The 27455-nt window shown below is 41.7% G+C and overlaps 2 protein-coding genes across 5 annotated transcripts in view; both read right to left on the reverse strand.

Moving 5' to 3' along the window:
* The window catches only part of LOC102077099 (amine oxidase [flavin-containing]), a 42414-nt gene extending 30610 nt beyond the window's left edge, over positions 1–11804 (reverse strand). For all 4 annotated transcript variants that reach the window (XM_019352954.2, XM_019352953.2, XM_019352952.2 and 1 more), the window contains exons 1-3: positions 11651–11804; positions 10206–10300; positions 9798–9935 (exon numbers count right to left, since the gene is read on the reverse strand). In XM_019352954.2, the coding sequence (XP_019208499.1) occupies positions 9798–9935; positions 10206–10300; positions 11651–11747 (330 nt within the window). In that variant the 5' untranslated portion in view covers positions 11748–11804. The remainder of the gene's footprint in view (positions 1–9797; positions 9936–10205; positions 10301–11650) is intronic.
* A 3801-nt stretch (positions 11805–15605) lies between these two features.
* LOC109197600 (amine oxidase [flavin-containing]) overlaps positions 15606–27455 on the reverse strand; it is a 32177-nt gene continuing 20327 nt past the window's right edge. Inside the window, exons 6-15 of the mRNA XM_019352955.2 lie at positions 26680–26821; positions 25511–25660; positions 22261–22420; positions 22085–22181; positions 21466–21519; positions 21322–21379; positions 21136–21233; positions 17972–18083; positions 17305–17367; positions 15606–17122 (exon numbers count right to left, since the gene is read on the reverse strand). Of these exons, the coding sequence (XP_019208500.1) occupies positions 16967–17122; positions 17305–17367; positions 17972–18083; positions 21136–21233; positions 21322–21379; positions 21466–21519; positions 22085–22181; positions 22261–22420; positions 25511–25660; positions 26680–26821 (1090 nt within the window). The 3' untranslated portion in view covers positions 15606–16966. The remainder of the gene's footprint in view (positions 17123–17304; positions 17368–17971; positions 18084–21135; positions 21234–21321; positions 21380–21465; positions 21520–22084; positions 22182–22260; positions 22421–25510; positions 25661–26679; positions 26822–27455) is intronic.

Genomic DNA, 27455 nt, shown 5'->3' on the forward strand with positions numbered 1-27455 from the left:
CCTCTCTGCATTCAATTATACTTGTTATTTAATCTCTGTCCCTCTTCCACAGCATGTCTTTTATCCTGTCTTCCTTCTCTCAACCCAACCGGTGGCTGCAGATGGCCGCCCCTACCTGAGCCTGGTTCTGCCAGAGGTTTCTTCCTGGGAAAGGAAAAAAGGGAGCTTTTCCTTCCCACTGTCGCCAAAGTGCTTGCTCATAGGGGGTCCTATGATTGTTGGGTTTTTCTCTGTATGTATTATTGTAGCGTCTACTTTACAATATAAGGCAACTTGAGGCGACTGTTGTCGTGATTTTTGCGCTGCATAAATAAAAAATAAATTAACGAAAAATGGCAACATCTGCTTCAACACCAGCAAGCAGGGAAGTGTCCTCAATCAGAGGACCAAAGAACGCTACTTGAAGACAAAGGTGACTATACTGCAGAGTAGGAGGATTTTATGACAACCATCTTAAGATAAAGATTTAACAGAACCACAGAAAATGCTAATCACTGCCCTTAGCCTTTTACCCAAATTACATTGTACTCTCTTATCTGACTTCTTAACAAACATCTATTATCAATAGTTCTTTTATTGCCTATTGTAATACACAGTACTGGGAAAAATGTTTGCTCTTCTTAATTTCTCATTTGTTAAACTACATTTAGTTTTAAAATTTAGTAAATTATTAGTAGATTCGATTAATTAATACATTAATGTAGTTAGGAAAAAGCTAAACAAACCTACCATGTCCTAAATCGTGAATTTACTGTGATCAACCAAATTTTTTGGAAAGTTGAACTTTGGAAAGTTCAGTTTCAAGTAGCCACACTCAGGTCTGATAACTGCTGAATCACTTAAGTAGAACCTGTTTGACAAAGTATAGTAGGCTAAGCCAGCGGTTCCCAACCTTTTTTGCGCCACGGACCGGTTTATGCTCAACCATATTTTCACGGACCGGCAATAAGGTGTCGCGGACAAATACAACAAAATAAAACTAGTGCCGGTACCGAAAAAAAGGAAGATTTATTCATAACACATGTGAAAAGACCCAGGAAAACCGAGTTAACGATAAAAACGATAACAAAATAACGCTGAAAACCGATAAAAACCCTGAAAACCATACATTTCACACCTGAGCCTCGACTCTCGCGGCCCGGTACCAAACGACTCACGGACCGGTACCGGTCCGAGGCCCGGGGGTTGGGGACCGCTGGGCTAAGCGACGCGTCATGCCATGATCTAAAGAAACTCAAAAACAGCTGAAAGACAAAGCCGCTGACAACTATCGGTTTGGAAAACCATTTCTAAGACTGAACCAAGTGGAGAGCTATTATTCACAAATGGGCTACTAAAATTACTCCCAAGAGTGAATCAATGATTCATCCAGGAGGTCACAAAAGATTCCAGAACAACATCTCAAGAACTGCAGGCCTCACCTGCCTCAGTTAAGGTGTTCATGACTTACCAACAGCAATTTTAAAATTTTACTAATGTAGTAAAACACACACACACACACACACACACACACACACACGGTATAAAAATATAGGTAATAAAGACTGATTGCTGTAAACTGCCGATGCAGGGATTGGTTCCCAGGTATAAGATGATAAATCATATCCAAGCACCACCTCTAAAGTCAGTCTAAAGATTTCATGGATTTCATGAGAGAATTCATTATGCGAGAGGCCAACATAAAATGCAAACAGTTTTACATTATGTAATGGTTTCACTGTGATTATTATAGCATTCTAAGATCTGTTCAAGATCTGTTTTGAATAGAATAGAATAGAATAGAATAGAATAGAATAATCTTTTAATTGTCCCACAAGGGGAAATTTGGTTGTAACAGCAGCCAGAAAGACACACATACAAACAAACAGTACATAGGACACAGAACAGAAACATACACAATTTTATACATTAAGGACAAAATGTATTGTGAATATATTATATAGTGTTTTCTTTGTCCTTTGTCAAACTGTGTGTCTCATGTCTCTGTTCCTGTTTGCTATCCTCCAGTGTTTGATGCATCGAGTGTTTTGTGAAATTTTCAGATTCTGATTATTCTCTTGTTGTTTTTTTTCTGTTTAATAAGTTCTGGCTTGAGAATCTTTCATTTGGGTCTTTTCGCCACACCCATAACAAAGCCAAAGCAATAGGAGCCACTTCCCTCACAGCTTAATGGTAAGCTCAGTCCACCAGCTGGTAAAAGGGAAATAATTTGAGGATCCAATCCCATAGGGCAATGGAGATCATTATAGTGCAGTCATTTTTAAAATATAATTTTAGGATAGCACTTCTATAAGGCATTAGTTACAGCTATGAGTAGATGGAAAAACAGGCCCAGAGAAGGAGCAGGACTCTTAACGTCCATCTTGGACCACTGTAACACTTGTTGGGTAGGGGTGGGTACTGTTAGTTAATAGTCCAAATGGCCCAGGGAAAGAAGCTGTAGAAGCTGTTAGTGAGTCTGGGGTGTGGGACCTGATTGGTGGAGGTCCAAACAGGTGGTGGACGGGGTCACCTGTGTTTGTCTGAGACAGGAGAATCTAGCGATGGACTCCGGGGTTTTGTGTACCAGACAACCAGGCAGTAGGAGAGCACGTTCTCCCCTGAGCAGCAGTAGAAGCCCAGCAGTAGCTTCTATTCCAGGTTTTTCCTTCCTCAGGACAAGGAGGAAGTGGAGCTGATGTTGGGGGTTCTTTACCAGGGTGTTTACTAGGGCTGCCACGATTAGTCGACTAGTCACGATTACGTCGACAAATCGTCGACGACTAATTTAATAGTCAACGCGTCGTTTGAAGCTTTGTACGATCCCAAAAGACGCAGGAATAAGTAGTAGGATTTAAGAGTGTAATAATGGACTGAAACAGAAGATGGCAGCACTGCATGTACAAGGATGCTAGCTGCTGTTAAACCCCGAAGAAGAAGAAGCTGTGTCCCAGAATTCATAGCGCGGCCCAGCTCAGTTTCCAACAATGGCGGCAGCTAATTAGTTTTATCATTACTCTTATTACTCTTTCTGGGTCACAAAATAAAAGTTTAACATATTTTCAGGTGAGAATGTAGCTGTGTAAACCTCAAATATCTGCTCAGTTTATCAAGACACCACATATTTTCAAAACCGCTCCGACGTTTTCGGAGACGTCTGTTACCCACCTCGACTAGCTCGATAGCTAGCCTGGGTTCAAGGCACACTAGAGCCAGTGAGAACACTGCACTCTGGGCAAATCGTTTTCAAACCCACCGCTGTCTATCACTACTCAGGTTAAACATGATATATAAGTCACTTAGATAACTTAAAAATGTTATTGTTTGGCTTTTTTTAGTATTTTATTTGTTCCTGAGTAAATTGGTTTGGCTGAGATTAAAGTTATAGTTTTTACACAGCTGAATAAACGTCAAGCAGACAACTGATTAAAAGAAGTGTGAGATGCTCGAGAACATACTCCGGTGTAGAGCAGGGCGATATGACCAAAAATATTTATCACGATATACATTTGAAAATTTGCGATAATGATATAACTGACGATATAACTGACACTAGACAAAATACTTTACAACTCCACAACTTTATTAGTGCAAAAAACCCCATCAATGTATTTTCACTTAAACAAGCAGCTGTTTTTTTATGTGCATTAAAGTTATATAAAAATTTAACAGTGCAAATTCCTTGCTGACAATTTAACCAAAAGGCATTTCCAGTGGAAATTGGCCAACAAATCCTCAGCATAACCATGTAGAATATCCACAAAACTTAAAAAGAGGTTATACACACACAATACGGTAATATTATGTTGAAGCACAGTACGTATCACTCCACGAGGCTCCTGCCTACGATAGCCGTAATGCTCAGACAATCCATCAAGCGGTGCGGCTTCGTAGCTTAGCAAAGTCGTAGGCAAGGCAAGACAAGGCAAGGCAAGTTTATTTATATAGCACAATTCAACAACAAGGTGATTCAAAGTGCTTTACAGAGACATTAAAAACAAAAACAAATAAAAAGCACGATTTAAATTTGATTAAAACAAGCAAACAAACAAACAAAACAGTATATAAAATCAAATATCAAAACAGTAGATAAAATCAGAACAGTAGATAAAATCAGTAGTTAAAAAGTAGGTTTTGAAATTTAAACTTAGGTGTGGATTTGGTGCTTTATTCAAATGCAGCTGAGAATAGGTGAGTCTTCAACCTGGATTTAAATAAACTGAGTGTTTCAGCTGATCTGAGGCTTTCTGGGAGTTTGTTCGAGATATAAGGAGCATAAAAGCTGAATGCAGCTTCTCCGTGTCTGGTTCTGACTCTGGGGACTGATAACAGACCGAATCCAGATGACCTGAGGGATCTGGAAGGTTCATACTGGGTCAGGAGGTCACTGATGTATTTCGGTCCTAAACCATTCAGAGCTTTATAGACCAGCATCAGAACTTTAAAGTCTATCCTCTGACGGACAGGCAGCCAGTGTAAAGACCTCAGAGCTGGACTGATGTGGTCCACTTTTTTGGTCTTAGTGAGGACTCTAGCAGCAGAGTTCTGAATGAGCTGTAGTTGTCTGACTGATTTTTTAGGTAGACCTGTAAAGATGCTGTTACAGTAATCAAGCCTACTAAAGATGAATGCATGGACTAGTTTTTCCAGGTCCTGTTGAGACATCAGATCTTTTATCCTTGAAATATTTTTGAGGTGATAGTAAGCTGATTTTGTTATTGTCTTAATGTGTTTTTCTAAGTTTAGGTCTGCATCCATCACTACACCCAAATTTCTCGCCTGGTTTGTGGTTTTTAGGTGTATAGATTGAAGTTCTCTGGTGACCTGTAATCGTTTTTCTTTTGCACCAAAGACTATTACCTCAGTTTTATTTTTGTTTAGCTCGAGAAAATTGTGGCACAACCAGTCATTAATTTCCTCAATGCATTTACCAAGAGCCTGTACAGGGCCTCGGTCTCCAGGTGACATTGTGATATATATTTGTGTGTCATCTGCGTAGCTATGATAGTTTATTTTGTTGTTCTTTATAATCTGTGCCAGTGGGAGCATGTAAATGTTAAACAGAAGGGGTCCCAAGATGGAACCTTGGGGAACTCCACATGTGATACTTGTCTGCTCAGATGTGAAGTTACCTATTGATACAAAGTATTTCCTGTTTTCTAAGTATGTTTTGAACCAGTTTAGTACAGTTCCTGAAAGACCTGCCCAGTTCTCCAGTCGTTTGAGTAATATGTTGTAATGCTGCACTGAGATCCACTAAAACTAAGACTGACATTGTTCCACTGTCTGTGTTCAGACATATGTCATTAAACACTTTGGTCAGAGCGGTTTCAGTGCTGTGGTTCTGTCTAAAACCTGACTGGAAGGCATCATAGCAGTTATTCTGTTTTAAGAAGTAATTGAGCTGTTGAGAAACTGCTTTTTCAATAATCTTACTTAAAAATGGGAGATTTGAGATTGGCCTGTAGTTATTCATTTGTGTCTTGTCAAGATTGTCCTTTTTCAGTATAGGTTTAATTACAGCAGTTTTTAGTGATTCTGGAAACACACCTGATATTAAAGAAAAGTTGACGATCTGTAACAGGTCTGACTCCAAAGTCTTTGTGACCTTTTTGAAAAAACTTGTTGGCAGGACATCTAAACAGCAAGAGGAGGAGTACTAAAACATTTGACAGATTTTCGAGCGCCGTGTACCACATAAAATCGTTTCAAGGTCAGTAAACACAACCAGAATTCATACATAAGGCACACGGGATTATAAGGGGGACTGACGATTTTCAGAAAAATCAAAGGATTGATTTTAAGTGTGCCGTATTTTCCAAACAACACGGTAATAACGACGGCCCGCTAGCATGCTCTACCAAAAATAGTGCTTTGTTGTGTATCTGACGGACGAAAGCTAAACCAGTTCCACACCACTGAAGTTGCAGCACTTTTACAAACCAATTCTGGTTCATCCGTTTCCTTTAACGATCCACTTTCGCTCTTCTCATTCTGCATCGCCGCCATGTGCGTATGTAAACATAGGCACTGCGGATGCGCGTTTTACCCATATTCTATTGCGATATTTCATTTTCCTATCGTTGCCCAAAATTACACCGGTATTACCGGGAACGGTATGATATAGCCCAGCCCTACTCCGGTGTCCTGTTATATTTTAGATAGCAAAGAGCAGACGGCTGAGTTTATTAAACTTCACTGAAACAATCTGCGAATTTCATTCAAATTTAATAAACTATCATCTTGTCTTTATTTTTTGCTAGCACATACCTTAAACACTTAAAGCTGTAAGCTAATGATAGTTATACAAGAGCAGATGCATGCTGGTGCAATAAGCTGTACGTTTTACGTCCAATGGATGCATGATCTGATTAGTCGACTAATCGCAAAAATAATCGGTGACTAGTCGACTATCAAAATAATCGTTTGTGGCAGCCCTAGTGTTTACCGAGCTTGAACCTAGGAACAGGTGGCAGGGGGGATCTGAAGGGGTGACAGAGGACAGCCAATAATTTTTTTGGCAGTATTAATTACCCTCTGCACAGCCTTTTTATTCACAGTTGGGTGATAAGGATGTCTGGGATTATAGAGTTGATTGAAGAGTTGAATGTTGAGCTGTAGTCCACGAAGGGCATCGTCACGTAGCTCTTCCTGTTAGCCAGATGGCTCAGCGCTCTGTGAAGGGTGACAGTGATGGCATGTCCAGTATTTCCAGATATTTCATTTTTTCCCCCAAACCACTGTCCAAAAAAAACCATCCATCCATCCATCCATTCGCTTCCGCTTATCCTTTCCAGGGTCGCGGGGGGCGCTGAAGCCTATCCCAGCTGTCATAGGGCGAGAGGCGGGGTACACCCTGGACAGGTCGCCAGTCTGTCGCAGGGCCAACACACAGGGACAGACAACCATTCACGCTCACATTCACTCACACAGTCACACCTAGTGACAATTTGGATTATCCAATTAACCTATCCCCTCAAACTGCATGTCTTTGGACGGTGGGAGGAAGCCGGAGTACCCGGAGGGAACCCACACAAACACGGGGAGAACATGCAAACTCCACACAGAAAGACCCCGGCCTGATGGTGGAATTGAACTCAGGACCTTCTTGCTGTGCGGCAACAGTGCTAACCACCGTGCCACCGTGGTGCCCAAAAAAAACCAAACAAACAAAAAAAAATCAAATCAAATAAAAACCTGAGCTCAGTGTGAGCTTTGGTAATATATTTTTTGTAGTTGGTCATTAGGTTTGCACACATTTCAGGAGGGATTTTGGCCCACTCCTCTTTACAGAAAATCTCTAAATGCTTTAGGTTTTAAAGACCCCCACAGCACGTTTTCTACAGGACTGGTAGAAAGGTCTGGTCTGGAGAGTGGCTAAGCTGCGAAATGAACTTAACATTCTTCTTCATTGGCAACTCCTATGTTTCTTTGATGGTATATTTTGGGTAATTGTCATGCTGGAAGACTCATTCATATCTTCAGTTTTTTGGCCGATGGAAGAAGACTCTTGTCCAAGATTTTACGGCACATGGTCCAATCCATTGGCCCCTCTACATGGTGAAGTCATCCTGTACCCACAGCAGAAAAACAGCCCAAAGCACAATATTTCCACCTCTGTACTTGACTGTGGGGATTGTGTTCTGTAGGTCATACTCATCACTTCTCCTCCTCCAAACACTGTGGGTTAAGTTGTTGCCAAAGAGCTCGATTTTGTTTTCATCTGACTATATTACTTTCTCCCAAGGCTTCTCTAAATTTTTTAGATGTTCACTGGCAAACTTAAGAGGGGTTTGTAAATGTGCCTTCTTGAGCAGGGGGACCTTGTGAGCGCTGCAAGATTTGGTATATGGTAAATGGAGTGGTTCTTATACAGCACATTTCTATTCTACTTGAACACTCAAAGTACTTTAGCATGTCTAATGTACCCGTACCTTTTGATTAATAGATGACCTGCTCTACCTCCTGAACCACAGTAGTCTCTAATTTTAGACCATTACAACCAGTGTGTTACCATTGGTGTTTTTGGTGACTGTTCCCAGTCTTGAGATCATTAACAAGCTCCTGTACTGAGTATATATATGTTCTGTACGACCATGTGTGTGGAGTGGCTAATTTAGCAGATTACAGTCAAGTGAACTAAAGTTAACAATGATGATAACAATTTTTTACTTTGTTGTTAGTGCAAACAAAAAGATTCCCAACAAATGCTCCAAACTCTACTGCTGATGGCAAAGAGGCTAGCTCTGTTAGCTCATGCAAAAGCCAAGCTGATAGGAAAAGTGCCAGCGGCAGAAAGTGGCAACTGAAAAATGTTGATAAAGATCCTTGTTGCCATGCCTACAGAGTGATGCCAGAGGGGTAGCAGAGACTTGGATTTCCTTTTTCTAGGATAATGGGTCAGACCAGGATATGGTGCACTGTCTGAACACTGCCATCATTTACTCCATCACTTAAAGCAGAGGTTCCCAAAGTGTGGGGCCCGCCCCCTAGGGGGAACGCAGGGCCATTGCAGGGGGGACGCGGTATGAAAAGAAAAAAAAAAAAAAAAAAAAAAAAAAGCGCTTGGACACTGTGGACAGGTTTTTGACGGGGCTCCCACATAAACGCAAAGCAGGAGATGAAGCATCGCCAAATATGTTTCCAAACCAACTTCCTTCCAAGCCAAAGACTAGAAAATATGGTGAAGCATATCTTCCCTTTGGCTTCACCTGCACAAGTGCCAAGGTAGGTCTCCCCTGCAAAATTAGTTTCCCTGCGGCGGGAGCACGCGCTGGGCTCTCCAAATCACGGACAAACAGTATCCCACATTCTTGATTTTTAGTTGACAAACACTTCTTGTAATAACTAACTACTCCTGACATTTTGGACATGTTAGCTCTTTATGCAGTAAAGTTACAGTGGGATACAAATAATATCAGGCTGATCCTGCCGTAATTTGTTCCCCCTGTTCAAATCACGGACAAACAGTAAACCACAGCTGTTTATGTGTTTAAACCCATTTTGCACAGAGAGACATTTTTTGAAAAATGTATTGACAGCAATGTTGAATATTATTACACAGGAAAAAAAAACCAACTACACGTAAAATAATTACACCGTGACGCCGCTGCCTTTCTAAATGGAGGGACAGTAACTGCGTGTGTGTATGTAAGCGTGTAAAATCTGAAGATAGTCAGATTAACAGTAACAGTATTTTGTCTCTATCTGCCATTCTGCAATTCATCTCATGTAAACAATAACGTGGCGCACAGCATGACGTGAAAAGAGGCACATACCTTTGACGTTGCGTGACGAACTCTGTAATCCTCGTCCACACGTAAACGCAAAAAAGGAGTTTTAAATAATCTCCGTTTTCGGTGAATCGCAACGCCGTTTACGTGTTGACGAAAAGCCCAAACGCATAGAAACAGCTGAGTTTTCAAAAATACCCGTGTAGGTGTGGACATAGCGTAAAAGAGTTAGTAGTATATTTTATTACTACCTGTAATTTATTGCCGTTTACTTGTATTTGCTTAATTGTTTACTAAATGTTTGAGGTGTGAAATAAACCGCAATGGAGTTTGTAAACAAAATATGGGTGTGTGTGTTTGGAGGATGTGTTTGTGGGGGGGGGGGTTAGGTGGTGGGGGGGGAGGCGCGAACATTTTTCTTATAAAAAAAGGGGGGCCTGGCAAAAAAAGTTTGGGAACCACTGACTTAAAGTGAAGAATACATCTGGAACATGTCACGATCTGTCACAGACTACCACAGACATGACATAAACCACGAAAGCTCGGAGTAGAAAATTATCTGCAATCAAAAAAAAAGACACTCACATTAACATAATGCACCAAGTTCTCCTGCTCATTGACTTTGTAGGTCTTTATGCCGTACTCTTTGGCCAGACGGAGGATGCGGTTCTGTGTCGGTCCAATGTATGCACCACCTAGATCAACCCACTTTGCCTCCTTATTCTAAAAGACACATACTCGCAATTAGATCATGACAAAAAAGAAAGAAATGTCACAGATATTTCTGAAAAGGCTAACTGATCTATGCTTGTACTTCTACGCTCATAAATGACTTGAATGTAAATGTAATTCTTTTTCTGTATGCCCATTAAAAGCAATAGATACAGCATCTTGGTTGTAAAATTGAAAAGGCTGAAAAGTATTTATATTACTGTTACTGATTGTCTCTTATATGAGCCGCTCCTACAGTAGTATTGGCACTCTTTGCCTTACCTGCACAGTGAAGGTACGACCACCAACCCGGTCCCTGGCTTCCAACACTACAGGATTGAGCCCACTGGCTTTCAACAGCTTTGCAGCACTCAAACCTGCAGAAAGACAGAGACACCAACAGGACTTAAACATAAGGATTCAAGCAATATATGTCCTTTCTGTACTTGTATAAAATGGCAATAGCAAAAGGCACACAGTGATTTTAGAAGTCTTTTAAAATTAATGACAAAAATGGCTTCCAAAAATGCCTTTCTTAAAAGAAACATTGTTTTTGTGCCCTATTAGATCGCTCAAAACCAGATCAAGAGCATCGTTTGGAAAATCTGTTAAGAAAAATAAAGATTTGAACTTCTTTGTTTATTTTTAAAGTAAATCTGGTTTCTCTTATGCTAGTTAGGGCACTGTTATACCATTAACAGGTATTCCCACTTTAACTGTTTTCTGTTGTGCAGTTACAGTAATTAGTTTTTTGGTAGGAATGCAACTCTTAAATAAAATTACACAACACTTGCTTTTCAGATGAACTAAGGGAGCTCTGGGAAAAAATGGAGGGGGGGCAGGAGGGATCGAGGTTCTCAACAAATCACAAACCAGCCAACCAGCTGATCATGTGGGGAGGAAGAGCTAACAAGTAAAGCACTAAGTACTCACTGGCTCACCAACCAGAGTATACAGTAGATAAACAACTTGTCATACACTGACCTCTGGCATATGAAGTATGGGTCTGTCACAGGTTTTGCTGTGAGACTGGGCTGGGCAGACATCTCCGAAATCATCAGAGCAGTTTTGCAAATAGGCTCTATCTCGACAAACCGACAAGATATCTGAAGATTAAACCTCTGCATTCTCGGCTAAAAAAAAAATTTAAAGTGTATTTGGTGACATACAAACAGGGTATTTAAAAGCAAGTTAAGTTAGTTAGAGAAATGCCCAATAAAAAGAATGGCCACCAGGCCAAAGCAATAGTTTTTACTCGAACAGCTTTAACCCCACCCCCTGAGTTTGATGGGTGAGGCTGGCAGATGGGCATTTAATGAATTATTTAAACAATTAATTAATTAATTAATTAATTAATTACTTTCAATTTTAATTAATTAATGACAAATTTAATTATTTATTTAATAGCGTATTTAATTAATTTATTTCGTCACTCCTGGCCGTCCATACAGCGCACGTCCTCTTATGTAACAAAGTATTCGCTGTTTGATTAGCTGTTACTCAACTTGCTCTGCTGCTGGGGAGGCCTCACGGAAGAAGAAGAAAAACACTACGAATAAAAAAAAACCTCACGCACACACACACGGCCACAGTTGCGTAGTTACCTTCCACAAAGCGCATCTGACCGCTACCAGCTCTGCTCGGAGCTTTGGCTTTAATCAATTTAGTTGCTCAGCTCGTCCGCGCAGCCTGCACACCAAACTAAAGTTTTCTGAGGTGGAGCCTACCTGATATGCCCGCGCCGACCACTATAACGTCGTAGGTGTTGCTGGGTGCAGTCATGTTGCTTGGTGGTGTGTCTTCTTTCACCTCTTGGCTGCGCATTTAGATTAAAAAGGGACGGGCAGGCCCACTCCCTGCAGAGACCACCCACCCATAGTAAAGCCCTGCCCTGTGGGTATGGAGGACCATTAGGGAAAAACATGTTACGGAATAATAATAATAATAATAATAATAATGATAATATTTTTTAAACTTACTATTGACTCAGATTTTACTAGGAAATTGAAATACACAAAAACACATAATTTATTATTTATTGATTACACATGAAAAACAATGGATTAAATCAGCAAATTAAGTAAACAGTAAAACATTAAAGTAAATAAACTTTTACTTCTTCTATATTAGGGAACATCCTACCACATGACTCTTCTTTTTTATGACTTTGTTCCCCTCTGTCTTTTAAAAATTCAGCAGCATTATCATACATGATGCATGCAACCACTGAGTGGCTTCATGTTGTATTCTTTAGTTTGTGTTGCCCTCTTGTGGTTGGTTTGTCACACCTAGCTAAAAACTGATGTCTGCACACACCATGTGGAGTGCACACAGCCACATCATGTACTGTTACCAGTGTTTGGGCCATTTGCCATATAGCTTGGTTATGTTTCAGCTAAACTTGCTCAAGGTTTTCTTTTGCATAAACTTCAAACTTGATGGTGAAGAGACAGAGAAAGCTGTCACTAAGCGAGCATCAAGGGACTCTGGGGTTATTCAAGCAACCTTGCTGGCCCTTGAAGAGTTCAATTTCATATTGTATATTATTAAATGAATAAATGTAAATTATTAAATATAAAAATATTACTCAATACAAGACTAGCTTTGTATTTTGGGACAAAAGTATTTTACATTTTGGGTAGGGCTAGTATCACCTCATGTCCCCCTCTGGACAGTCCCATGGCCTGATAGATAACCCATAGTCTGATGTCAGTCGCCAAGCTCATTCTGTAAACCTTTATCAACTGTAATGTCTGATTTAATTAAGTTAGATTTTTATAATTAAATAATTGTATTTAAATTCTCATCTGTATGAAGCTACAGTACAGACATTTTGCCAGTGATTTACAAACACAATTTCTAATGGTAAATTATAACTGGAATGAGTTTTAAGTAAGGAAACCTTCCCATGGGGTCATCTGACTATAACTGTGCTTAATCCTAATATTTATTTATAGAATACACTACCAAAGTCCCACACTAACATATCCGTGTCCTTCCAGGCATTAGGGTAGTCTGGAAAAAAAAGTGAAGTTTAATGTTCAGAATTTACAATGACATGTTACTGAGAATAAACTTATCCAAGGATGCCAAGGTGTTGTAGTGCTATGACCTTGGGTTAATTTAAAATCAACAATTGAGCTGAGCCCATGCCAGAGTTTGCGGAGAAAATGGAGAGAACCGATGGAGACACAGCGATAACAAAGGCCTGGGAGTTTGAGGGGTTTGTGCTGTATGTTAGGGAGACATTCAAAGGGCTGTGTGTGTGTGTGTGTGTGGGGGGGGGGGGGTTATATTGTTAAATATCCCAATTCTTTGATCTTTGAGCTGAAGGAAGAACAACACTCGGTGTTTATGCTCAATCACAATCACTTTAAATCAACACAATTATTCCATACAAGCACTTTGAGCATTATATCCAGACGGGAGATTTGCACAGGAGGGTGTCCGGCAAAATCTCGAAGTGTCTGACCGTTTCTCACATTCTTACAGCTTCGGCCCCCCTCCAAACTAAGCATTCACATTCTTTCTCTCTCTCAATGAGCCTAAGTTAGGACCTTGGCTTCCTGTGCAGTATGTTTTACTCTTTCTAATCAGACAAATAAGGCCATGATTCTCTGCAAACAGTATTTCTTATAAATCAGCAGTATAATGCAACATAAAACAATGTAATATCCCATTCCTGTTTTTTCTCAGAATAAACAATCTATTAATTTTATTACATGTACTTGGGGATTTTCATAGCTCAGGATCCAACATCAAAATCCACTGGGGCAGTTCCAGCAGCACACATTGACACACAGAAATCAACAATCTTGGTGCCTGCTGCTCCCTCTCTAGTCTAAACAACAGTGTTTCAGAAGCTTTCCACTAGAAGATGGTCCCCTGTTATCTACTTTCTACCAGGCAAGCGTGAGTGAGAGTTTACAGCATTCTACCCCCCAAGGACACATAGTCTAATGCCTTTATTTTCAGGGCCGTGTCCACTTAATGCTACACTACATGGTTATATGGCATTTTAGTTAATATAAAGCATAGAATTGAGGCACTTCAAATAATTTAATCCCAACAATATACACAAAAAACTTGCATTTTAAAGTGTTTATTTATTGGATAAGTTATTACTGTCCTGTCACCGTTATTATTGTCAGGGGTGTCCAAATCCACAAGCTAAGAAATACAGAACAGAAACCAAAGCAGTAGTAACCATGAACCAAGAAGAAAACAGACAAATAAACAATAATACAAAATCAAAACACTGGGCCACAGGCCCAGGACTGTAACAAATGCAGTCCAATACAGCATCAACAGTAACTCTCTGATCACGCAGTGTGAATTGTGTTCTTGTAATGTATCAGTGATGCTGTATTCCTGCTTTTAAAATCATTATAATTCCTCATTGTGTGGCACTCTACTCAATGAAAACAGTGCCTATATTTTTAAAGCATCTGAAGACCTGGTTAGGTTAGATTTGTGTAGTACTTCTGAGTACTTCTTTTGGTCTAAGAATAGAGTCATTTATTTTAATATTATAACAGCTCCTAGTGAAGCAATTTAATCAGTCAGCGGCTCCTTGGCATTTTGATGTTTTGGAAAAAATCCAACACTAAATTATTTTCCTGAAAATTCCATTTACATTACAATTACATTAAATGATGATGTGTATTTGTGGAGAATGCTGTGCTGGTGGCTGTATGAATGTGGTGGACAGGTGAGGGACTACAAAGCACTACAGACCGAAGGAGTCGGTGGGAATGTGACCATGACATAGCAGGAAGTGTTTTAATCTCGAAAACGTGTCTGTAATATTTGATATGCAGGATAAGCTCCAGCTATATCCTCAATCTTTAATGTTCACTATGCGCCGCTTCAGTGGGAAACAGAGGTGTGCACAGTGTGGTGGTTTGTCAGCAGAGGGCAGCAGAGGCCCAAGATGAGTTCAGTGACAAAGCCTTAAAATGTCAAAGAATGCCGACAAAGGGACCAGACAAGGAATGATTCAGAAGACCCCTGTGAGAAGACCACCAAGGGAACAGTTCACCCTGCCCGGGATAGGGTTACCGGGGCTCCGCCCTGGAGGCAGGCCCAGGGAAGGTGCCTGAGGGCGAGCGTCTGGTGACCAGGCCTTAGTCCATGGGGCCTGGCCGGGCACAGCCCGAAAAAGGGACATGGGCCCATCTTCCTGCAGGCCCACCACCCACAGGAGGCACTGTAGGGATCGGGTGCATTGTGAGCAGAGAGCGGCCAGGAGTGGAGGCCCTGGCTGATTGAGCCTCGGCTACCAAGACTGGCAATTGGAACATGGAATGTCACCTCTCTGGTGTGGAAGGAGCCTGAGTTAGTGTGTGAGGTTTAGAGGTACAGGCTAGATATACAGGCGATCGTGGCTCAAGAGTTGGGAGTTCGCCTTGTAATCGGAAGGTTGCCGGTTCGAGCCCTGGCTTGGACAGTCTCGGTCGTTGTGTCCTTGGGCAAGACACTTCACCCGTTGCCTACTGGTGGTGGTCAGAGGGCCTGGTGGCGCCAGTGTCCGGCAGCCTCGCCTCTGTCAGTGCGCCCCAGGGTGGCTGTGGCTACAATGTAGCTTGCCATCACCAGTGTGTGAATGGGTGAATGACTGGATATGTAAAGCGCTTTGGGGTCCTTAGGGACTAGTAAAAAGTGCTATATAAATACAGGCCATTTTAGTTGGGCTTACCTCAGTGCACGGCTCTGGAGCCAGTCTCTTGGAAAGGGGCTGGACTCTGTCTCAGTCTGGATTTGCCCCTGGTGAGAGGCGGTGGTTTGGTGTGGGTTTCCTAATATCCCCTCGGCTTGCTACCTGTACGTTGGGTTTTCTCGCAGTGGACGAGAGGGTTTGTTCCCTGCGCCTTCCTGAATGGTTCCTGACTGTTGTCTGCGCTTGTGCGCCAAGTGGCGGTTCAGAATGCTCAGCTGTCTTAGAGTCCCTGGGTGGGGTGCTGGAGGTTGCTTTACCTGGGGACTCTGTTGTCCTACTGGGAGACTTTAATGCTCATTTGGGCAACAACAGTAAGACCTGCAGGGGTTTGATAGTGAGGAATGGGTTCCCGGATCTGAACCCGAGTGGCGTTTTGTTGTTGGACTTCTGTGCAAACCACAGTTTGGCCATAACCAACACAATGTTTGAACATCAGAATGTCCATAAGTGCACATGGCACCAGGACACTCTAGGCCGCAGGTTGATGATCAATTTTTGTAATCATATCACTAGACCTGCGGCAAAATGTTCTGGACACTCAAGCCTAAGCATATAGTGAGGGTGTGCTGGGAAAGCCTAGCAGAGATCCCAGTCCTTGAGGTCTTCAACGCACACCTCTGGCATAGCTTCAACAGCAGTCTGAGGGAGATGTGTGTTTTGGACTTGGAGAAGGCATTCAACTGTGTCCCTTGGAGTGTCCTGTGGAGGGTGCTCTGGGAGTATGGGGTGTTTGGCCCACTGCAATGGGCCATTAGATCCTCATACAACCGTTGCAAGAGCTTGGTCCGCATAGCCGGTAATAAGTGGATTCGTTCTTGTATTTGTGGATGGCACAGTGAAATGTGTTCACAGCTGGTGATTTCTGGACGTGTTCCTGAGCCCACAGTAAGCATGGCAACTTTTATAAACTCACATATAATCGACACAGTGAATTTCATTGGCAGTGTATGGGATAGTAATAGTGACAGAGAAGGTTTCCCCTTACAAATTGATTCTGATCTTTTTTCCTTCATTGGTTTCACAATCTGAGTCTGGATTTTTAAACTGAAGTTAGGCTTTCGTCACTCCTCTCAAACACCTTTCAGTCAGCCCTTCTCATCTGCTTCGTTCTCTCTTTCGTTTGTGGACAAAGTAACAGTGTGTTAGTGTTTTTGCATGAGCTGAGCAGTCCTTCTTACATCACGGTGTTTCTCAAAAAACAACGTATACCCTATGTAGGTCACTAATCTGTAGTTTGGGCCCATAAAGTAGTGCACTAGAAGTACACAAGTGTCTATTCAGACGTGTTCCCTTGAGATGTGGAGGAGTGAGATGACAGGGTGGTTTAACTCCGGGGGATGATGCCCTTCTTGTAGGCCACCAGGCCAGCTGCGGCAGCAGCAGACAGGAATGTGGAGACTCCTAAGAACTTGAGGAAACCATCAACCGAAGGCAGGTTTCTCTCCCAGAAGGTGGTGACAAACGGGAGTGCCAGGACTTCCTGTAGGACGGAGGGAATGATGATATCTGCTTTTTTCATGTGCATGATATTAACTAGAGACTTGATAGATGATTTGGCAATATGCAACTTATGTAATCTTGGGTCCAAAATGTGTAAACAATGTATAGGTGTCTTAACCTGCATTTTTTAAGTGACCAGCATGGGACAACACCTCTGCTTACCTCGTTCTCAGGCTCAGGTTGCCAGATCTGACTAGGTTGGAGTTTACCCATCGCACACATGACCTGCGAGAAGACATTGGTGGTGTCAGTCAAGGACTTATCAAAATTTATAGTCTAAATTTCAAACATGATACACATTTGAGTTTGGGTGATGTTAGTCTACTCAGACTTTACTGGCCTTTACTGTAACTGACCTAATCTGCAGCAGAGCTAAGAAACATGGAGGAACATGAACACAGGGAGGAGTATCTTAGGAAACCACACCTAATGTTAATGCCTTGGAAGAAGGACAAACTGCAAGCAGCAGGCGAGTGTTTTAGAGAGATTTAGCTTCTAAGTAAGAAGACTGAGTGGGGAGGACCAGTGTGATTCTATGGTTTGTTTCAGTCAGCTGTGCTCAGACATAAATGAGAGGGGATGTCATGATTTGATATCAGCTGACCCCCCAGAACTGCTGGCTGAGCTCACCTCAGACTCTGAGAACTAGCTATGTGCTGACTCACCAGGAGCAAGCTGAGGTGTGACTACTAGGTGTGCCAGCTGCATCATTTAAGTGGTTTCCACCTGGTATATATAAGTAACCTGCCTCTAAGTGTGTTTAAACTGGTAAGAACTGGTATTTGCTACCACGTAGCAGTGAAAAGCAGGTACTTTAATGCTCTCTGACCTCTCTGGCTGCTCTCTCTCCAGCTTGTACGGCCCCCTCCATGTAGCCACTCCATTCGGTGGCCGTCTCTGTGCCCGCAAAGTACAACTTGCCCACCGGCTCTCTCAGCACTCTGAAGAGCAAAAAAGAGAGAAACAGGAGAAGCTTCAGAGGTTAAACTGATTTACAAGCTTTAAACACTGTTTTATTTTTAATGTATGCACCAGCATTGTACTGACCGTTAAGGTTTAGCATGCATTCGCTTCACTTAAAAATATTATCTCACCTGAATAAGAGCAATATGGGATTATATAACACATAAAGTGCATTTCCTTTGGGTTAATCTTCCCACCCCCACTGTGCTCAATGTTAAAAGAACCAAAGAAAGGACTTTTGCTTTAACTCTATTTCTTGCAGGGCCACCCGGTATGTGAAACAAGTTACTCTGTATAAAAAAGCACAATGTTAGGTTTCCAACTCTAGCTTACTTTTCATTGTAAGTGAGAACACATTTGTACATCTGGTGAGGACATTTACACATGAAATATGGTCCCCATGACGATTAACAAGCAGTTTCAGTTTTTCATATGGAGGTTAACAAAACTCTAATAGTGAACATATGCACCAGGATCTGTGCAACAAGCAGCTTTGACTAATAAATGCTGCAATCTATCAGACACCTGCAAACAGCTACGGCACTGGATTGTGTTTTATGTGTGTGTACAGCTATAGATTTGATGGGCAAATCCTGGGGACACGTCCTGCTGTACTGAAAATTCATTCATTTGTTCACACTCCAATAAAACCATGAAATGGAGCAAAAACACTGCAATAACACCATTCAGTTAGGAATGCCTCCAACAGGACCGGTCAGTTTGTTTCTTTACAAAAGATGAATTATGAGATCACAGTATTGCTTGTGTGGTAAACATAATTATCCGTGTCACACAAAGTGTTGTGATCTCAGTGAGTTCCCTCTGGAACTGTGCACAGGCAGGCAGGTTCATTTTATGGAGTACGAGTGGCGCTGATTTGCAGAAATAAGCACAAATCCTGCTGAAACATATTGTGGTGAGCTCAGGAGAAGTAGGAGACAGAGACTTCTGTTTCAACCTGCTGTTCCTGCGCTAGCCTCACCGCTAAGCTACAGGAAGCACAGCCTTTTATTAGGAATGCCCCTTCACACACACAACAGTAGTGAGAGGTGGTAAACGGACACAGCATTCTAAATCACAGTGCTCCGCCAGCCACACTAAACACAGAACACACAGCTACAGTAATGTTACATACTAACAACAGCAATGGCAAATCAACACATGATAACTGTAGCAGCCGTTACAACTTAGAAACATTAACATCAGGTATAGAGGCCCGTAAGCCCTTGGGCCAGCGGCCCCTCCACCTAGCCCTCTACATAGCCCGCACCTGAAGGGGTCAGTCGTCCCCGACAACCCCATCACCAATGTTCCCTCTAATTTTTCATGTGTCTGAGCGAACACACAAACTCCCTGAGCGATCCCTTGAACACCTGTGAGCGACATCAGACGTGTGCACTGTGGTCACGCCAGCATTGAATCCATCCAAGTTACATGGTTTATTAAAATAATCAGATTACAGCATTTACATTTATGTCAGACTACTTTTAATGAACTGCTTTAGCCCACTTACAATGAAATTTTTTTAAAAATCTAGTCATTGACCTGTGTAGTATGTTAACACTATTGGAAGTAAAAATAACTTGAACTCCAATTTTGAAAACACAACTTTCTTTCTTTTTTTAAAAAAGCTCTGACTTGTATTATGAGTCTGTGGTCTGAGAGAGCCCTGTAACTCTCTGTCTGGAAAATACAGTATATAATGACCAATGTTGGGCAATTAATTATATAGTTACTTCTTCAAAAAAGTAACTCAGTTTGGCAAACAACAAAGTTTTTTGCAGCTATTTATTTTTTTTAATGCAGCCAAGGCGTTTTTTTAAATAAACATTTCAAACTATTTACAGAACAATCAGCTGTTCTGCATCAAATCTGATGCCACACAAACCATTTGTGCCACTCCAAAAAATTATTTCTGTCCACTATGAAATAAAGGAGAACAACAGCCTGATACCTGCAGGCCTGACAACAGGAGATGTATCACTCCTGTAACACCTGTAACATTCAGCAGCCGCCTCATTGTTCTGACACACACAACAAAACTATTGACTACACTACACACTAACTACACAAGATTTGCGCTAAACGTCTCAAATCTCTCACATCTCAGAACACCGCCGTCACTCCTAAAACTTCCCCCCGTATCTTAACAACTAGATGCCTCGTTGCCATATCATTTTTTGATTGGTCGACATGGTACTTTTTCGGACGAATAGGAAAGTGACAGGGGGGTGGGGTTTGTGTTTGCTCAAAGGCTTTCGAGCCTTTTTTCTTATAAAACGCCGTTTTTACCGTTTCTTCCCGCAGTAAATATAAATAACGACAGTATTCAGGAAGAAAACCAAACATTGCATATTTTTATCATAACTCCGGTTTTACGTGGCCTATCAACACAATTTAAAAACTGTTATAAAGTCCACACGTTTTCCGTCAATTGTTCCGTCTGTCCTGCTCACATCTCCAATGGTTGTCCACGTTGTCATTAACGTGGCTTCACTCCACGTCAGCCACGCCGCTTTGCCAGCTAAAAGACCGGTGTCGGCACATAAGGACGCTGTCATAGCCTGTCAATGACGTTGATTGGCTGCGTATATACGAATGTGAATCGCATTATTGGCTGAACTATGGGATAAGGTGGCATCGTTCTAATCCCATACGGGAGCAGCCAGTCACTTACTGACTAACACTGCAAAACAGGATTGTTAAAGTATTAATTTTAATTTCAATACAGGTTACATTTTTTTTGTGCGCAACGCAGATTTGCTGTGCGCAGAGACCGTGCCAGCAGTGCGCAATTGCGCACGTGCGCAGCTTAGAGGGAACATTGTCCATCACCCTACACAAAGTCTTTCAAATCTCCAGGGGCCTTCTTTAGGCGAGTCAGCCGGTGGAGCCTGCTACAATATATTAGCCATTAATATCCAGCAGCTGACACATTCAAATAAATTAAGTCAATTGAAATGAAAAGATCGCACTTTCATATTTATGTTTATTTTTTTGTGTGTGTACACGTGTGAGAAAGAGACTCACCTGCCAAACTGAGTAAGGATTCCTGGGGGAAAATAGGCTGTGTAGCAGCCTCCAGAGTACTCCTCTTCACACCAGTTCTTCTCCTCATAGTGCACCGGCTGCAGGAAACAAGCAGACACATGAGCAGTCAGTCAAGCGATTCCACAGTATCCACATGACTGTGTGCCACTCTGTACCCAAACTCACATGCAAAGCTTCATCTGTGCCCAGCACTTTGGAGTAGATCTCACAGATCCTTCTCAACCTAAACACAACAACACAGGAGTTGGGATTAAACTGATCTCACGGCTCGTGAGAGTTTTTTTTCCATCTCTGGCCACTGGCGTCTACCTTTCTTCCTTGGACAGGCTTGAGAGCTTTCTGCACTTGCGGGCAAGGATGAATCTGGGGGGAGAATGAAAAGAGAAAACACTACATGACCAGATGTGTGGATGGTTGGATGACTTTATCACTTGTGTTTAGCTCCATTTAAGCACAAGTCCTACACAGTGTGGAAATTCTTGTAGGATCTCATGCTAGAATACTAGGTCAGAGTCAGATGGTAAAGCTGACACAGGCCTACAGGCCAATCAGTAACCCTCTGATAATCACAGGTTGCTAGTGAAAAAAAATGTGTATTCCAACCTAATGGTGTCTAAAGCATGCATCATGGTGCAGCATTGTATACTTCTTTGGGACTGCTGATATCACTTAGCGCTATTTGGCAACCTCCAGCAACAACTTGCCAACCAATCATGGACAAATACACATTTTCCCTACTGACAGGTGGTTACCAGGGGGTCACTGACTGGTCTAAGGAGGATAGAAGAGACCACATGTTCATAGTTATAACTCAGGTCTGAAAGCTGTCCTGCAGCAGGTAAATACTTTTGGCGATGTGGTGTACAATATGGAAGCATAATACAAAATATACACAATTACAGAGAACTGTTTGAAGCTCTGTACCAACCCCATAATACAAGGTACAGTCCCATCAGGCTTTGTGTCATCCAGGGTGAAGCCGATGGGAGCGCCCTCCTCCTCTATCACCATGCTGCCGCAGTAACCTGGTGACACAATAAAACGTTAGAAATGGCATCATCTTGAACAGCATTCGCTCTCTCTTTGTTTTCACTTCCTGCATACCCTTTTTCCTCCAGAAGTTCTCTCTGTAATAGACCATGCACTTTATGACAGAGCCCATGGGAACACGGTTGATCAGCTGGTTCCTCAGCGGGGGCAGCTCAGGGTTGAAGTGCATCTTCAGATTCAGAGCAGGTGGTGTGGCCACGATCACATACTTGGCCTAACACAGAGACAGAGACAGTACAGAGTGCGTTCCAATAGTCCGTTTCTAACTAATAGATGTGACCCAGAAGTATCTGCATAGCAGCCATCAGCCATAGTAAGAGCTGTTCCAGTTCTCCAAATACTAAGGAAAGGAGCTTCAATACTTCCTTAATATAGGATACGCTGGACTATCCTTTATGAAAGGAGAGGAGAAAATGCCTTCTCATAATTCATTGTGATGGACCATCCGACCATAAATGATAACAATCGAGTTGCACAGATCATGTACATTTTAACTGCTTTTTTTTCCACTTCATGCCAAAACCTGATGATATAAACTGCTTGTTGTGGAGTTGTTGCCTTGCATGAAGAACATGTGGCAGCAGGTTTCCAAGCAGCCAGTAGATGGCAGCCAAACAGCAGCAGGCCAGTGAAGTTTGTGAGTAACACTGTGAAGCAGTTACTGTTTTACAGATACATGAATGTTTCATATTAAGACTGCATTATCTCACATTATCTAGTGTATAAATATAGCATCTGTTTCATTTCCTAATACATAAAAAAATCAAACAAACACTATAACAGTTATTTGAAACATGGCTGCAGTACCAGGCACTTTAAAATGAAAGTCCTGCATTCAGAATCTACTGAAACATAAGAGTAGCGTCATTATTCATTATATTATTAGATTCTTAACGGTGATTTATCCATATAAGCAAAGTCATTCTGACTATTTGTTTCCTGTGGCCATTTGAAGGTTGGGAACCACTGGACTGAACTAATCAATTGTGTCTACAAACCCAGTTTCAGAAAAGTTGTGACACTGTGTAAACTGTAAATGAAAACAGAATGCAGTGACTTGCCGATCTCAGAAAGCCATCTTTTATTCACATACGCAGAAAAATATTAGAAAATTACTATTACCATTTACAGAAACAAAAAGCTCACTTTGAATTTGATGGCAGTGACATGTCGCAAAAAAGTTGGAAGAGGGGCGAGTGCCAACAGGTTAGTAACATGACCAGCTATAAAAAGAGCATCTCAGAGATCCTCTGCAAAAAAACAAACAAAAACAGTGTCTACAACTTGTGGAGCAATTTCAGAATAATGTTCCTCATAATAAAACTGAAATGACAAAATATCATCAAAACATTCCAAGAATCTGGAGGAATTTCTGTGTGCAAAGGATAAGGCTGAAAATCAATAATGGATGCCCATGATCTTTGGGCCCTGCTGCATCACTGAACTAAAAGCAGGCATGATTCTCATGAAATCACTGGGAAGGCTCGGGAACACTTCTGGAAATCATTGTCTATGAACACTGTACTGTTCACAAATACACGTTAAAGCTCTATCATGTGAACATGATGGTGAAACATCGCCATCGTCTCTGGGCCAAAGCTCATTTTAAACAGACTGAGGCAAAGTGGAAACTGTTCTATGGTCAGAGAAATCAACAGAAAGTCCTCAGCAGAAATAAAAGAGTTGGGGTGCTGAACAGACCTGGCTGCAGTTCAGACCTTTCACTAATTTGGAGCATTATGAAATGGATAAAAAAGACATATGACAGAGAGACAGAACTGTTGACATATACAATCAAACATGAATGAGACAACTTCCTGCTCCCAAAGGTTTAGCACCTGCTCTCCTCAGTGCCCCATATCAATTTTTTGGAGACCAGTTGCTGTCATCACATTCAAAATGAGCTAATATCCATCTTCAAATCAATTTAAATATTTGACGCATTTTCTATGCTCCGTTTATGAGATTGGAAATAATTGCATTATTTTTATTTTACATTTTCACACAGCATCAACTTCTTCAGAATCAGGATTGTACGTACATCTGCCAACTGCATAAGTTGTTGTGCTTTGCACATATATTTATTTATTTACTGTCTAAAAATGTCTCCCTTTGCAGCTGTCAAACAGATGAATGTGAGTTAAGTTAGATATTTTCCTCTGAAATGCAGGGACACAGTTCAAAGTTCAAAGTAGCACAAATTGGAAAAGGTTAGGGTAAAGTATAAGAACCACCTCTCTGTGATACAGGCCCATGCTGCTGAGGGACCTTCCATGATGCTCTGAGTGCCTTTCCTGCATTTTCCTCTCATTATTTTATCCTCACTGTGGCCAAGTTCTGCTCAAAAGGGTTTCTTTCCATCTTGTTGTAACACCTTTGACCATTTCGTGCGGTGTGCCATGAGATTATTTGGTGCTAGATACTATTAATAAACATTAATCGAGCTCCTCAAATATTTACTAGAATGGACTTTAAATGCTCACTTTCAGCTCGATATTATATTCCTGACTAGGGCTGTGCGATATGACCAAAATCTCATATCCCGATATTAAGACATCTATCGTCCGATAACGATATAAATCACAAAAATGTAACATTTTCTGTAAATTCTGTGAATCTCGGGCAGCTCGACTTGCGTGAAGTGTTTCCAGCTGGGCGTTGCGGAGTCGAGTGTTTTAACTGATGCATGAAACGATACATTTTTAGACATAGGTTGTAATGGCTGCTGTTTTCTTAGTGAGTATTTATTACACAGCGTGCTGCGGGGAAAAGCCTGTTCTAACGTTTGAGGCTAAGGTTTATTTTTTAGCACCTGGCGGCTCTTTTTTGCTTCTCATCCGTAAATACTCTGCATCTTTCACGTGATTCAGTTTATTTTGAAAAGTCTCAACAGGATCTTGAGCTTTATTGTGAAAGGTTTATGTGGAAAATAAACAAGCAGACATGCGGTGGTCTTAACGTCGTTGTTGCTAACGACAACGCATACAAACAAGCGCTTGTCCGTCTGTAGTGTGGTTATATTAAATATAAGAGAAAGAGATAACTTTAGGAAATTAATATAGCCACTACAGTGACCATCAAAATAATGAAAAAAAATATTGCCGTAAACAGTTTATTTTGCGACACCACGAAACAAACGATAGCGTAAAATGAAACGATAGACGTTTTCATATCGTCATCCGATATATATCGTTATATCGAACAGCCCTATTCCTGACTATAGCAGAATATGTAAGGAAAGACATAAAAAGTGTCCTTAAAGAATAGTGCTTCAAAGGAAATGCTGGTGATATACTCAACTCACCTTGTAGGTCTGCTTGTCCACGGTCTCCACCACGACCACGTCTCCGGTCTGGTCGATCCTGTAGACTGGAGACTGCAGCTTCACTCGGTCTCCCAGCTCCCTCGCCATGCACTGACTCACTTGATTCGAACCCCCTACAAACTTCCTCTCCTTGAGACACAAAGAGAGCAGAGTTCAGTGACCACCAACAGGGAGAGCAGATGCAGCAACACTGGTTTCTATTTATATTGGGTGGAAGTGACTCTGATCCCCCTCTGGGTACCCCTAAGGAAGGCTAATAAACTCCCATTTTGGAATGAAGCCGATAAAATCCCCTGATTTATCCTGGTGTTACGCATCGGTTATCCTCAGTCCACCTTCATTTCCTTCATTACAAATTTCTGCATCTTATTTCAAAAGAAACACGTTCATAAAGCCAGGCCAGCAAATGTTGAATGATGAAGATGATAGTGAGGAGGCGGAGAAAGGTTTGGGCTGTCAAAGCTCCGATATACAAAACTAAATCAGTGCTGACCTTTTCCATGTGGTTAGTGTCAACATCTCTCTCATCCCTGACCAGAAACACATTGTGTGCATTCCTCTGTGGCATTTGGATGAATTTGTCGAGCAGTCGGTGTGAAAGCACGAGCTAAACCTAAATCAGTCCCGGGCGGTGAAACGAGGTGAGCCTGTGCTTGTCTTGTTTGATTAAAGACAAGTTCTGCAGTTTTGCAGGAGAGCTGCACTGGAAGCAATGCATACCAATTGCATATCCATATGTTTAAGATAACTATGTGTAAATACTTCAAACACCCCTATGGATGCATCAATCACAAGATGTGCAAGCTTTAAATGTGAAGCAAACAGGAAGGGGCCACAGAGCCAACTGCACTACTATTTGTCATTTGTTTACCAAAGCCTGAGTGGCTATGGCAACAAGGCCCCTCAGCTTGAGGAACGGCAGCAGAAAAGACGCCCTGAGTATTCCAAGAAAACATCTTTTGTGTGGACAGCATCTTATTCAGGGCAGACTTAGGAGACTGGGCTGTGAGGGATCTCCCTCTGATGTTCACACTGCTCCTTTGAATCACTGAATGAATCTGTGTGTGAGGCAAAGAATGCAAGTCCACTTCTTGGCATGCCGAGAGAGTATTCTGTTTGTTCAGACAGATATATATGTGCAGACATACCTGTCCTCCATTGGTGGTGGAGCAGATCCTCATTATTCCTCCGCACTGTTTGACGTACCAGAGTAACCAGAGAGCCGACACCTCGTGGGGTTCAGCGGTCACGATCAAGTTGACAAACAGTGTGGCGAAGCGACGAGCAGTTCTGGGAGGGATTACATGGAAGGTAAGAAGTCTTTAAATACTGCATGTACCCCGATCACATTCTTTATATTCTGTAAGAATATAAAGAATATTGAGTGAGAATATTTTCTCACTCACTATGTGTTAATAGACCTCTCTGCATCGAATCATATCTGTTATTAATCTCTGTCTCTCTTCTACAGCATGTCTTTCATATTGTTTTCCTTCTTTCACCCCAACCGGTCGCAGCAGATGGCCCCGCCCCTCCCTGAGCCTGGTTCTGCCGGAGGTCTCTTCCTGTTAAAAGGGAGTTTTTCCTTCCCACTGTCGCCAAAGTGCTTGCTCATAGGGGGTCATATGATTGTTGGGTTTTTCTCTGTATTTATTATTGTGCTATCTACTGTACAATATAAAGCGCCTTGAGGCGACTTTTGTTGTGATTTGGCGCTATATAAATAAAATTGAATTGAATTGAATTGAATTAAGAGTGTGAACAAAGCACAAATAAATCACCATGTCAGGGATTCCTGCATATTTTAAATTTACACCATAATTAGATTATGAAAAACATTCTCACTCACAGCACATCATATACTGAAGCTTCTCCACCAGAAACCTCTATGAAACAACTACTACCTTCAGCATCAGTTTTCAAA

Source organism: Oreochromis niloticus, linkage group LG16 (assembly GCF_001858045.2).
Source record: "Oreochromis niloticus isolate F11D_XX linkage group LG16, O_niloticus_UMD_NMBU, whole genome shotgun sequence".
Lineage (NCBI taxonomy): Eukaryota > Metazoa > Chordata > Actinopteri > Cichliformes > Cichlidae > Oreochromis > Oreochromis niloticus.